The 14,725-nt window shown below is 35.8% G+C and overlaps 2 protein-coding genes across 2 annotated transcripts; one reads left to right on the top strand and one right to left on the bottom strand.

Moving 5' to 3' along the window:
* Positions 1-5,349: 5,349 nt before the first annotated feature.
* LOC111891657 (tropinone reductase homolog At5g06060) lies at positions 5,350-6,678 on the bottom strand. The gene is made up of 4 exons (XM_023887717.3): positions 6,283-6,678; positions 5,965-6,181; positions 5,773-5,879; positions 5,350-5,688 (listed from the first exon to the last, which is right to left on the bottom strand). Exons 1-4 carry the CDS (start codon positions 6,586-6,588, stop codon positions 5,512-5,514), a joined length of 807 nt encoding a protein of 268 aa, XP_023743485.1. The 5' UTR covers positions 6,589-6,678; the 3' UTR covers positions 5,350-5,511.
* A 2,048-nt stretch (positions 6,679-8,726) lies between these two features.
* LOC128129127 (uncharacterized) lies at positions 8,727-10,061 on the top strand. Its single transcript, XM_052767803.1, has one exon. It carries the CDS (start codon positions 8,727-8,729, stop codon positions 10,059-10,061), a length of 1,335 nt encoding a protein of 444 aa, XP_052623763.1.
* The last annotated feature ends 4,664 nt before the right edge of the window (positions 10,062-14,725 follow it).

Genomic DNA, 14,725 nt, shown 5'->3' with positions numbered 1-14,725 from the left:
ATTATACTTTTAATGACAAATTAGTTGCCTTATCCAACCCGTTCGGCTAACGACCCTCCACCAATCAAGGAAGCGGTGGGTAAGAGTGGACACCCATTAAACGGTTATAACCTTATACCCCGCTTATAGATCAGCTTTGTGAATGAGGCCTACTAACGGTAAGACTAGCCATATTCTTATACATATATAATAATTAATCCTTTAATATTACTATAGTATAAGGTTTGAATTTTAACTTTTAAAACTCTACGGTTTTTGGAATTTTAAATATTTCAAATTAAACTTTTAATCAAAAATTTAAAAACTAAAACTTGAGGGCAAGTTTAGAAACTTTTCAAAACTAACTAGATCAAATAATAGATAATATAATTAGACAATTAATTAATGATTATCTAAATTTGACCTAATCCAATTACATGGCAAGATAATTCAAACAATTAGGGTTATCATATAAGGCAATAATAATCTAATTAGTTTGCAATTATCTTCTATTTTGATAAGGATAATCATATCAAATTAATAAAAGTCAGATTTTATTAATCAAAATTAATTTTGGTAATTATCTCAATCCAAAATAAGCCAAAATCCCGGAATTTGCATTCTGATCTGTCACCACGTCGTGGCAATCTATGCCATGTCATGGTAACCAAGCAAAAACAAAAAAATGAAAAACCTTTTTGCTTTGAACAATAAACTTTGCATCAAATACAAAAGAATAAACCATCTAAGGTTGATATCACTGATGGGATTTGAACATAACAACATTCCTATGGTGTTCATGCAATCCCTAATGCTTGGATATAGTTTTTCTAATTGTACATGTATATGGTCCAAGGCTTGCAAAACCCTAATCTAGCATACAACAAAACTAATTAAATATCAAATAAACAAGTTAGATGAATACCTGGATTGTTGATTGTAGATTTTCAAGCTTTAAGAACCTTAGCACCCTAAATGTTATGCCTCTAATGAATCACAAACACCACAAGCAATTGGATGAAGCAAGAGAGAGAGGGGAGATGGAAAATTCAGCTCCACAAGTTCTAGGGTTAGGTGTAGCCGAATTCTCATGCCTAAGGAGTCTTTATATAGGTTTGGGAATTAGGGTTTTAGTCATTATCCTTATCGTGTTACTTAGCCACCAAGCAGCCCATAAGGTACTTCTAGAACCATTCATTTGGACGAATTCCTAAGGCGTTATCCTTAGAATTCGTCCACCCTATCCTTTACGGTTACCCTTACCCAACTTTGCAACTATTACAAAATTACAATTCAGTTCCCTTAATTCAATTAACCTCTTTTGACCACAAAAATAATTCTTAATTAATTCTTGACCAATGTTAACTAAATAATTATGATTTTTCTTTTAATATATTATTCTTATAATATATTAATAAACCATAATAAGCTCTTTCTCTATTATTCATCTAGTCAAGTTGTTTTGGTGAAGGCAACCCAAAATGACCATGCTCCAACCGAGTCAAGTACATACCAAATATAGTTATGGACTTAGACACTAATTCGACATTAATATCTTTAGCCATTGAAACCAATAAGAATATTGTAAATAGAACAAAAAGGTTAAATGAGAAACTTTAAAGAGTAAATTACATGAATCGTCCATCGCGTAAGAACCAAAATACATGTTCAGTTTCTATTTTTAAAATGAACTCGGACCATTCCTGTATAATTTTTTATTTCACTCGGGTCATCCTTGCGACCATAAAATTACTATTTTACATTTAATAATTTCTTTTTTATTTTTCTTTTATTTTCTTGTCATTTTAAATTAAAAAATAAATAAATAAATACCCCACCCCTTCACTTTCCCCTTCATTTTCCCAATTTTCTTCTACCTTGTCTTCCACTTTATTCCAACAACAACCCACAACCCTAATGTTGTCCACTTACCTCCATAACACCAAAGAAAACCACCACGCCACCCAATGGCTCCATGACTCCAACGAAAACTAAGCACCACCGTCAGTCTTCTCCCCATCAGGATCCACAATCAGATCCAATACCCTACATCACAACGTTCCTCCTCATTCTCTTGTTCTCTTTTCTGATTGCCAACCTCCTTTCCAATCAGATCTACACAGATCCTGACCTCCCTAGATTATTGTCGTCCCACCAACTCTCCTGAAACAGAAAAGGCGGACCTCCTAAAAGAAAATTTGGGTACTATAGTTACCGCAACTCGTCATCGATCTTCTTTCTCACCCCTTCTTCTTCAGCATCAATCGAACCACCACCAGTTGTTGACATCTCCACTATAGGTCTCCATCACCATAATAGCTCACCACCATCGGATGTATTCTTCAATTTTCAAGTGTTACAGACATCGTTGTTAACGTACAAGCGCAAAGCATCAGTTATCATCGTTGGCATCACATTGCTCCATGGGAGGTTTGAGATACTTAGGTTGCGTTTAGTTACGGAAAAACAATTTTCATTTTCCGTTTTTTGTTTTCCCTTTTCGATTTTCGTTTTCCGTTTTCATTTTTCATTGATACATTTAGAAAACACGTTTAGTTAAACTTATTCATTTTTCATTTTCAGTTTTAGAAAATTAGAAAACGTGTTTAGATGTGTATTTTTCTATCGGTTTTCATTCTAAAAAAATAGTAGCGGTGGTAGGGTGTGGGTGGGGTGGTGACGGTAGCGGGTCAGCGGTGGTGGTGGTGATAACAGGCGATGGTGGTGGCGGCGGCAATTGTGTTAGTGGTGGTGATGGTGGCGGCAGCGGTGGTGGCAGTGCTAGTGACGGGTTAGTGGTGGTGGTGGTGGTGATGGTAGGTCGGTGATTGTCGTGGTGGTGTTGGGTGGGTGGGGGTGTGAGTGTGTATGTGTATGTGTCTGTTTGTAGGGGTAGGTGTAGGTTTGTGTGTGTGTGTGGGTGTGGGTGTGTGTGTGTGTCTGTGAGGGTAGGGGTGGGGGTAGGTGTGGGTTTGTGTGTGGGTGTGTGTGTTGGTGTGTGTGTGTGTTTGTGGGTGGGTATGTGTGAGGGTGGGTATGTATGTGTGTGTGTTTGTGGGTGGGTGTGTGTGTGTATGGGTAGGTATGTATATGTATGTATGTGTGTGTGTTTGTGGGTGGGTGTGTGGGTGGGTGAGTATGTATGTATGTGTATGTGTGTGTGTGTTTGTAGGTGGGTGTGTGTGTATGTGTGTTGGTGTGTGTGCGTGCGGGTGTGTGTGTGTGGGGGGTGGGTATGTATGTGTGTGTGTGTGTGTTTGTGGGTGGGTGTGTGTATGTGTGTGTGTGTGTGTGTGGATGGGTATGTATGTGTGTGTGTGGGTTGGTGTGTCTGTGTGTGTGCAGGTGTGTATGTGTGTGGGTGGGTGGGTATGTGTGTGTGTGTGTGTGCGGGTGGGTGTGTGTGGGTAGGTATGTATGTGTGTGTGGGTTGGTGTGTGTATGTGTGTGTGTGTGTGATGAGATTTGAAATCGAGTTTAAGATCAATTCATGTAAGAATTCAGAAAGAAGAAAAACGATGAACACGAGAGTAAATATAATCTTGGTTCAGCTCGTATTATGCTCTTGATTTTACGGAGTACAAAGGAATAATCTGTAAATGACTCAGTGAAAAGTTTTTTTTACTCACTTAGTACAGACCCCTATTTATAGGAGTACAAAAGCATAATAAACATACTAAGGACTAGACATTAAGACTTCATTTAAAATGCCTTAGCAAAAATAACATTACATCCGAAGACTCTTCTTACGAAGACTAAAGATCCTTCGTAACATCTAACACTTCGACATATTACAACATTTAAACTCTAATAGTGTGTTTGTGGGTTGGTGTGTGTGTGTGTGTGCAGGTGGGTGTGTGGGGGTGGGTATGTATGTGTGTGTGTGTGTGGGGGGGGGGGGGGTGGGGGATGTTAAGGTGGGGGTAGGTAGAGGTGGATGGGGTGGAGTGGGTGTGTGTTTATAGAAAAATTTTGGAATTAGAAAAATGTGAAAAACAATGATTATCAGTTTTCCAAAATTTTCCAACTTCTTTGTAATTTTAGAAAACGGAAAATTTTCATTTTCCATGAAAAATTTAGAAAAAATAGATGAACTAAACGCATTTTCAAAGTTCTCATTTTTCTTGGAAAATTTTTCCAGAAAACGGCTTATTTTTCCGCAACTAAACGCACCCTTACATTTTCTGATGATTCTTCTGGTGGTGGCGGCACTAGGCGACGTCGATCTAAAACAATGGAGTTAACGGAAAGAGATAGACGAGGGTTGTGGTAAGGCAACTCATTGTCAGAGTATCAGTGATCAATACTGGAATTATTTCCGGTGTTTCCAATGGTGGTTGTAGCAAATTCCAATGACTGTGTTTCTTTCTTTAAACAGTCTGACGGTCGTGATGTTTAATATTTGTCAAAAAAAAACTAGGGGAAAGAGGGGTTGTTGGGGTTTTTTATTTAAAAGGGTTAGGTGGAGCCATAAATTTAATTAGATTTTTTTAATAATTAAAATTAGTCAGAAATAGAAATATAAAAATAAATAAATTAAAATTTAAAAATGATATTACAGTAATTTCATGTTTCACAAAGGATGAAATGTGCAAATTTAAACTAACAAAGAACGAAACGCGCAAATTTTAACCAAACGAGTGACGATCCGAATTAATTTTTGAAAATAAAGACTGAACGTGTATTTTGACCTCTGCATGAAGGTCGATTTTTAAAAATAATAACTCAACGTGGATTTTGGCACCCACGTAAGAATCATATAATTTAAGATTGAATTTACTCATCTTTAAAATATCTTTTAGTTTGCATGAATCCATTTTATATAATCAGCATAGGGGGTGAAGGAGGTGAATTAAGGCCGGGAACACGATTCACACGAAGAGCCACTCGACCAAGAAATGTTCTCCCCGATACAGTTATGCCCAGCTCAAATGTCTTCATAGACATTCTTGCCCCTGTTGCTATTGCAGTATCTACCAACAACACCTTTGATTTTTTTTTTATTGCCCCAGGTGAAATATTAGTTTGATAAACTTTGTTTTAAAGATTGTATTTTTTTAATGATTTGCTACTCTAAACTTTTAATTCCCATGCTGGTCCAATCGAACGGATTTTGTTGTCCCGTGTAGCTCTAAATAATCATTGTGGTATGTAAAACTCCATAAATAATCATTGTGGTATGTAAAAGACCATTTTGTTCTCACATACTCGACACATGTTTAGAATTAACAGAAAAAAAAAATAAATAAATAAAGGAGATAACTATAAGGAGGATCCATTAAAAAAAATTTAAACCATAGGGACCATCATTGAAGATATTAAAAACTAATAGACTCTAAATTTAATATTTTGAGAAACACACGGACAAAATTTATGAAGATTACTCTTATTTTAACCATTTTACTTAACAAACAACTCTAGACAGATTACATAAGAAAAGAGAGAGTTAGAACATCAAAAGAAACAATACGACATAATCAATTTATTCCCAACTTCAGAATCCTGCACATACGTACGTTTGCACTCACTGACTTACGGGAATCCATTAACCGTAAATCCACCATCAACAGCAATGGTTTGGCCAGTGATGTAAGAAGCAGCAGGTAGGCAAAGGAACGCTACAAGAGATGAAACTTCATTTGGTTCTGCAACACGTTTCAGAGGAGTTCTAGATGCCATAGCTTCCAAAAACTCCTCTTTTTCAATAATCTGCATATACAAATCAAGGGAATTACGACATTAACTATCAATATTCAGTAAAGATAAAAGGGGAAGATGAAGAAGTCATATTACATGTTGGGCGAGTGGGGTTTTAGTGGCCCATGGTGCTACACTATTAGACCGAATGTTATCTTTAGCCCATTCACATGCTAAATTCTTTGCAAGCTGATTCATTGCACCTGTAGACGCAAAACTAACATTACAACCCACCCGTTTTCATCGATCGGACATGCATGCATTATATATGGCTCCAAACAACCATACCTTTGGTGGCACTGTAAATGGATCCAAAAGGTGTATGAACCAGACCCATAACAGATGAAATGAACACAATGTTTCCAGCTCCAGAAGCTTTTAAAAGAGGATGTGTAAGTTGACACATATGGTAACAAGACTCCAAATTGGTAGCCATGATCATGGAATACTCTTCTGGGGTAAACTCTAACGTATTTTTAAATATATTTGTCCCAACATTGTTGATCTACAGGAGACAAGTCTGAGGTAGTAAGTCTTGTGCATGATATATTGATCATCTGAAAGAAAAGAGAACTAGAGCTTCGGGTAAGACATGGAAGAACTTACTAGGATGTTGAGCTTGCCACCAAAAAGTGTTGTAACTTTTTCCACAAACTGTTCCCGTTGGGGACGAGAAGATAAGTCGCAGACGGATCCAGTGACCTTAAAGCCCTTGTCGGACCATTCTTGTAAGCGTTGGTTAAGTACAGACTCAGTACGTGAGCAGGTGTGCACTTCTGCTCCTAACTCCGCCAGTTCCTCCACCACAGCATAGCCGATCCCAAGTGTACCACCGGTGACGACAGCAGTCATTCCGGCTAGTGACCATCTGGAATTTCCGATTGGACCAGAGAAAGGTGCTGCAGTCGCCATGCTCTGCCCGAGTCTGTTTGTTTTATTTCTATCGATATCACTGGCGCCTATATAATCTGTAAAGCATTAAATCTAAGTTTTTGTGTTTATGATTTTAAAATATATAGGAAATAACTTTTTGAGAGAGACTTGTTTTTAAATGATAAAGGGGATCATTTCAGCCACATATTTTGTGCGCAAAATGCTAAACAACAATATTTAGGTTATTCACTACAAGAATTTCATCCTGTGCAGACGACACCTATCTAACGACACATGTCGTCGGCAAAAGTGACCCTATACCGACGACATGTCGTCGGTATGAAGAAAAAAAACATTGACCATTAAACTTTGACCAGAAGGGCTATACCGACGACATGTCGTCGGTACAGACTAGACGGGAAAAGATGAAATGTTGGCGGTATATCCAAAACCTTTACAGACGACTTGTCATCTGGAAAATGATCTAAAAAATATTTTCGATTTATTTTATTTCCTTGAAACAGAAATCCAAGATGACGTCGTTTTTGTCGACCTATGCCGACGACATGTCGTCGGTATGGTTGATTAAAATTTAATTTCCTTTTACTTTTAATCCGTGTCGCAGAATATGGGAACAATGTCGTTTCGCCAGGCAATACAGACGACATGTCGTTGGTAAAAGGGGGCCCCGATCCGCGTGAAATCCTTTTTTTATTTTATTTTATTTTTTAATGATGTAAAGCTATACAACGACGTTTTGGTTGACCTATACCGACAACATGTCGTCGGTATAGGGTTTCCCTGGTAACAAAACACCCTTTCAGCTTTCTTTTTGCAGTCGGGCTCACCATTTTTCTCTCACAGTTTGTCGGCGATCTCAAGGGCTTCCAGCTGCTTTCGAGTTCATCTACCACCAAGGTAAGGGTTTTGGTGCTTGATTGCTTCTTAATTTCTAATACTTTTGTCCTTGATTTGTAATAATCTGGAGCCCTAAATCACATCCCCATTTCTCTCTATTGGTTGGGAAGAAGGTTCACCACCCCAATAGAAAAGGAATTCCGGTGATTGACCATATTTTGAGGTTAGTTTATTGATTTTTTAATTTCCTCCTTAAACTATACCACACCACAGAGACGATGCAGTGTTTTTTTTTCATAGACCATGATATGTATATATAACATAAGGACCACTTTGAATTGCATTGATATGAATGGTTTTAAATGATGATAATTTTAGTGCATTAGATGTGCTTCAAGGGTGCATTAGATAATAATTTTAGTGCATTAGTGTGATAAGAACCCAATCACACTCATTAATTTAGTTTCCCAATAGTGCATTAGATGATAATTTTAGTGCATTAGTGTGATAAGAACCCAATCACACTTATTAATTTAGTTTCCTAATAGTTCCAAAAAATCTTAAACTACATAGATATACAATTTGTAAAAGCACTAATAAAGAGCATGCAGCAATGTCAACCATATATAAATATAAAAATGAATAAGAAAAATAAAGGAAAAAACTACAATGATATAACCGAAACAACTAGAAACTCTAAAAAAAACTTAAGGGTAAGCTATATATAGACATTATATTTTGAATTAATACATAAAAACAATACTTAACCAAAGAAATTCAAGGAATCATCTTCACAATTTGATTTTATATGCAACCTTATAGAACTAGCAAACAAACTTCACAATTTGAGTGTTTAATTTTGTTAGTGACTTAATGTTAGTCATTACGACTTTAGCTTAATTAGGTTATTAATAGCAACGTACTTTTAGTAATTTGAAAATAATTATAAAGTAAATGTGATTTAATTTAAAAAAAATCAATAAAAACAAAATATTAAATTAATTGTAAAATCAAATTAAATTAGTTTTAAAATCAAATTAATATTAATTTAAAACAAAATCAAATTAATTATAAAATCAATTTAAATTAGTTTTAAAATCAAAGTAATATTAATATTAAAATAAATTATAAAATCAAATTGATATGATTTTCTTATTAAAACACGTTGAATCATTGATTTTTAGTTTAAGTTTCTTCTGCATAACCATTGTGAATACTCTATCTATCCATTCTTGGGTATATATTTATGTATATAGCCCAAATACAATCTAACTTTCGATAACTATATATATAATACAATTTTTAATAATGAAACAGCAATGACGATCGATAAGAGTTGGATTAGAGAGAACCGAATGTCTTCAAAATACTTGGAATGTCTTAAAAACTTTATGAAGATTGTTGAGAAACATATCAACTCCAAAGGCAAAGTGTGTTGCCCGTGCAAAACGTGTGTGAATTCGTATCGACATGTTTTGCCTACGCTTTATGCCCACTTACATGACATTGGGTTTATAGAAACATATACTACGTGGATTCATCACGGTGAGAAACATGTCGGTTCTTCGGATTTAAGCTACAATTCGACTCCAAGAACAAACATTCCAGTAAACACGCCCACAAGTAATGAGATGTTTGATGTAATTGATGATGTTTTGGCAGAACAAAATACAAATCAAGAAAATATAGACGAGGAGGGGCGAGGTATAGACCCGGAATTTGATGATTTGTTTGAGGAGCTCAATACCAAGTTATACCCTGAATGTAGCGATATATCTGCCTTAAACTTTTTGGCAAAGTTGTTGCATATTAAAGTGATCAATAGATGGACAAATAGTTCGTTTGACCAACTTGTAGAGTTGCTAAGAGTTGTTTTCCCGAAGAGCAAAATTCCAGCTTCACACTATGAAGCTAAAAAGAAGTTGAGAAAGATAGGGTTAGGATATCAATCGATCCACGCTTGCAAAAATGATTGTGCTTTGTTTTGGAAGGAGAACGGTTCAATGCAGAATTGCCTGATTTGTAAAGAGAGTAGATGGATGGACACAACTACAAATGGGAAGAAAGTACCACAAAAAGTGTTGCGGTACTTTCCTTTGACTCCAAGACTTCGAAGAATGTATAGCTCCAGATTCACAGCTAAAGATATGAGTTGGCATAATACTGGACGCTCAATAGATGGTATGATGTATCATCCGGTTGATGGGAAGTCATGGCAAGATTTTGATCAAAGATATCCAGAGTTTGCTAAAGAACCTAGAAATGTTCTTCTAGGTTTGGCTGCTAATGGCTTCAATCCATTCGGCAACTTCAATAGTACTTATAGTACTTGGCCGGTTATATTAACTACCTATAATACACCACCTTGGATATGTATAAAAGAGTCTTCTTTCATGCTAACTTTGCTAATTCCTGGACCTAAATCACCATCAAAGGACATTGATGTTTTCTTGAGGCCTTTGGTGGATGAGTTGAAAATGTTATGGGCCGAAGGAGTCCAAATGAGAGATGCATCAACCAACACCGTATTCAACATGCGTGCGATGTTGTTATGGACTATCAATGATTTTCCAGCACGTGGAAGTTTGTCTGGATGGAGTGGTCAAGGTTATTTAGCATGTCCTACTTGTAACGCAGACATTGTTGGGTTTTGAGCATTCTAGCACTCCTAAGTGTACATGCAACCCTAAATACCTTGGATCTATGTTTTCTCTATTATACATGCAAATAAGAACTTTCCAAGGTATTATCCTAATCTAGCATACAAAACAATAAATATAACAAGATAGAATACATACCTCTTTCATGTAGAAAGTCTTCATGAAGCTTGAGTGCCAAGTGCCCCAAGTGTGACACCTCAAATTGTTCACACAACACCAAATACACTTGGAATAACTTTAGAGAATTCTACACTTCATGAAAATCAGCTAGCCCTCTCTAGAATGATACTAGTGGCCAATTTTGTCAAGAATAAGATCTTTATATAGTGTTACAATTAGGGTAAACCCTAATTGGCATGACTTTCCATTTCCTTGGATCCATGGGTTCAAATACACCATGGAGCATCCATGGACCATCCTATGGGTTTTAGCCCAACTTGATTATCCATGGAGCATTACCCCACTATACAAGTATGGATGATTTACACAATCAACCCATATATTTAATTAGTCTTCTTTTGATCACTTAATTAATCCTAGATTAATTCTTGATCAATACTAATTAAATAATCTTATTATTCTTATTATTAATATACTAGAACTTATAATATATTAATAACCATAAGTGTCTTATTTCTCTCATTATAGTCTATCCAAATGCATGATGCCATGCAACCCAAATGGAGCATGCCGGGTCGGGTCAAGTCTTAGCAATTATAGTTATGGACTTAGACATTAATCCAACAGTCTCCCACTTGGATAAGTCTAAAACTATTATTGCGTATGACTTCAGGAACCGATCAGCAATCGTAGCTCTCAAAAGCTTCTGTCGAACTCTGACCTTGTAGATGAACTCTGACCTTTGTCAATGACTTGTCCATTAGATAAGGGATCATACATTCCTCCATTCTAGATATCATATGGACTGAGACATGGATTATAATCATTCTCTCTATCCATTTGTTGTTTCCCAATTTCCGATTTATGACAACTGACTAATTGAACAAATCAAATCAGTCCTGGCCCGGCCGAGCACTTCCATTTGTCATCATCAAATCATCGAGGGGCCCACAGATATCGCTTTTATCCCGAAGGTAAAAGGAATGGATAAACTTCGACTCATATGACTTGTTCTACTACTTGTTGAATCATACACAAAGGCATGTTTTATAGCACCGAGTTACCGAATGCGTTTTCGTGCAATCAATGTACAACCAACTCATAGTAACAACTCATATATCTAGGTTTGAAGAATATAAGATATTATCGTCTCATGATCACTCGTGAAAAAATCCATGAAGTGATTCCAATGAGCGCAGGTTGAATCCAATACTCAGAACTTATGAGCACTCATGAGTGTTGTAGCCCTTTGTCCAACACCTTAGACCTCTACAAGCCAACCCATGACAGTCTTAATTCATATCTACTTCCAACATATGACCGACTGTGGATGGTTTGAATAACTTAGTCATTCTGGAAGAATAACCTAGTTTATTCAGGAAGTCAAAACATGCAAAGTGAAATGCAATAATAATTGAATTCAATATGGTATCAAAACCTATGAACATAAATAAAACACCTTTTATTTATCACCATATGATTACACATTATTCATTGTATATTGTTTCAGCTATCAACTTTATTCTTGAATTTAAAACAATAGCTGTCCCATGCTCCAAGCATGTACACTATGTTTTCTAAACACTAGTCATGCCATACACCAAGTATGCATACTATGTTTGTCTATGATCTTTACTTTATGAACTAGATCCATTGAACATAACTTCAATGATTCTCTTTTCACACTCCCAAATCCTTACTGCAAATACAAGAATTCCAAATTCATGTCATTTACTAAAATCTGTTAGATTCTAAACTTATATGCATTGATCCTCTTATAATGATTATGCACAAAGTCAGAAAGACTTGACAACAATCATTACAGAGTATTCCAAAGGAGATCTGCTCCTTGGAAACATCCTTCTTGCATTAAGTTTCCTAATCTTACACAGATTGAATAATTTCTAACTTTGAAACATTTCCAGATTCCATTTTGACTATCACTTCTGAACAAGAGTTGCCTCCTTACAGATTATGTCAATATGGTCCTTCCAGAATTATCACTATACTTCTAACTGTCCTTGAGCAACCAATCTTTCGTAAACCTTAGATTGTCCCCGACAATTGTTTAATCCTTTTAGTCATATCCAATTCTAAACCTTTTCCCTTCTTAATGCCCCAGGCATTTGGAAAATTTTAGAAAGGATGAATATAGCACATGTAATCGATCCTATATCCGAAGCATATGGGACACGATTCATGATGTCTCACATAAAGACTAAACCAGTCTTTTGCTATAATATGTCCATTTCAATTTGCCAAGTTCTCATAATTCAGATTATGAAAAGGGATGCCGTAATCATAACCGAATTTTAGAACGCAAATAATGGACCCATATACAGAATTTCCTTATGTTGAGCCATTCCAACATGAAATTCAAATATATTTCCTTGACTAAATGATTAAAACCTCACGATCTAAGCTTATAGATTTGAGATGAAGTATAATTTCCTCTCCCTTAATTATAGCAAAACAACTCTTTCCCAATTGAAACTTTTGTTTTCTATAATTAACATTGCTAGCTTGTAATACTTATCATAATTATCATGCTCCCACTAACATAATGATTATTAACATAACACTTATGCTCCCACTAGCTTTGACATGTACTCAGAAATCAGCTGACTTTCTTACCAAAGTTCAGATTTCTGATACTAGATTGTTTTGATAAGACTTTATCAAAATCATACACCTTCCCTTAGATAGCACACTTGTGTGTCTAAACAATTATGAAGAGGGATTCCGTAATCATAATGGTTAGACCTTTTTGCCACTTATCACAAGTCCAGGTTAGTGTGCCGGTAAACCACACACGCTCCACTAACGACTTTGAGAATGCAAATATCACAATTGCTATCTAGCTAAAATCTACTTAGTGAAAGTGTTTCCTCACCATCATTTTCATGAATCGGAGAGAAACCTTATGACACTTAGATTTAATGGCGTATGTGTTCTTATCCATGTGAATTGTCAAAACCATAGTCACAAGACAAGGATAATGACAAATCCAAACTCATATGGACTGAACTCAATCTTAATTTTTTGCCACCTGGCAGCTCAAGGGCCTGCCATTGCTTCCAAGTTGTTGTGCAACAAATTTAGAACTCTAAGAACTCATATGCAAAGCCAACTTTAACTGGAATGGACACAGAATATGTCAACACGATAGGTTATAAACCTCAAGTCGTGTGCTAGTGAAGAACTTCAGGTTTTATTCTTGATTAGTTCTTGAGACTTTCAAGACTTTTAAGACTTTTAAGACTCCCACTGTCCTCTTGACCTATAAGACTCCCTTGTCAAACATCCAAGAGATAGTGTGGATTCTAACCAAGACAAACACTTCACACAAATTGGTCTAAGTTGGTCTTTGTTTTATCCAAAACATCACAACTTACCAATTTCAAATGTACAAGAGTAGAAAACTTTTACTCTTACATTTGACTAGTGTTTTAAACCTTCTTTGAGACATGTCACTCAAGTTACAATCTTGGAGTATGACTCTAAGACTTGTATTGGAACGAAATATGACTCATCTTCTTGATTTAACCACTTCAACAGTTCATAGCTCCTCTTCTTAGCTATCAGAATGCACTTAGAGGATGAATTGTGATTAGGTCTCTAAATCATTAAGATGATCATAAAAACTGATACTAAAGTACTCTCCCATCTTTTCAGATTTGAGAAACTTTTATCTTTCTGCCTAATTTGATTCTTCTTATTTGCTCTGTCATACATTGGAACCTTTTTCCAATGTCTCAGAGTTACACTTAAGCTTGTAAGTATAATCATATTTACTGAGCTTTTGTAAACTATGACGAATAGTTTTATCAATCTTTTGTGGTGGATTTGACCAGTGCACAAGAATGTGTACTCGATCCCATAGTCCTTCACGTGACTCACACATCCATGTGAATAAGTAATTCGTCTTAATTTTCCAATACTTGAAAGTTCTCATTCATCATGCTATACAACTTGCATGATTCCAAGTTCCGGTCCAATTGAAACTTGGGTGATGAGAATCTTTCCTTATTTGGTAAATTTAGACATTACCACAAATGAAAGAATCAATTTCATACTTCCACTCTTGCTATTAATGGAATCTTATAAGCAACAAAAATTTCCACAGATGCCATTGTAAGGATATTTTAAAATAAATAAAATCAAAATTTTCCTTTTATTTTAAAAAAAATTGCGGAAGAACTTGTCCTTACAATCCGTATGAAAACTTGTTATTATCTATTCCTAAGCAATATCTCATAACTCCTAAGAAGTAGCTCAAGAATCCGATCTTCAAACTATGCGATAGAAATCCATCTACGCGATAAGATTCAGCATATTCTTTCTTTAAGTTTCTTCACTTTTCTTTGATTCTTAAAACATCACCATGTGACCCAGTCACATCATGTATCAAGAATCTCATAATAGAAACTTAATAGAGTTAGATAGTGGACTTTACCTGAAGTAGAGTCAAACTTATTGACTTTAACATCCTTAGGTAAATTTGGCAGCTTCGCAACCAATGCCCCTTTCTTGGCAAT

This window comes from Lactuca sativa, chromosome 9, assembly GCF_002870075.4.
Source record: "Lactuca sativa cultivar Salinas chromosome 9, Lsat_Salinas_v11, whole genome shotgun sequence".
Classification (NCBI taxonomy): domain Eukaryota; kingdom Viridiplantae; phylum Streptophyta; class Magnoliopsida; order Asterales; family Asteraceae; genus Lactuca; species Lactuca sativa.
Note: the sequence above shows the minus strand (reverse complement) of the source record. Positions and strands in the feature narration are given on the sequence as shown.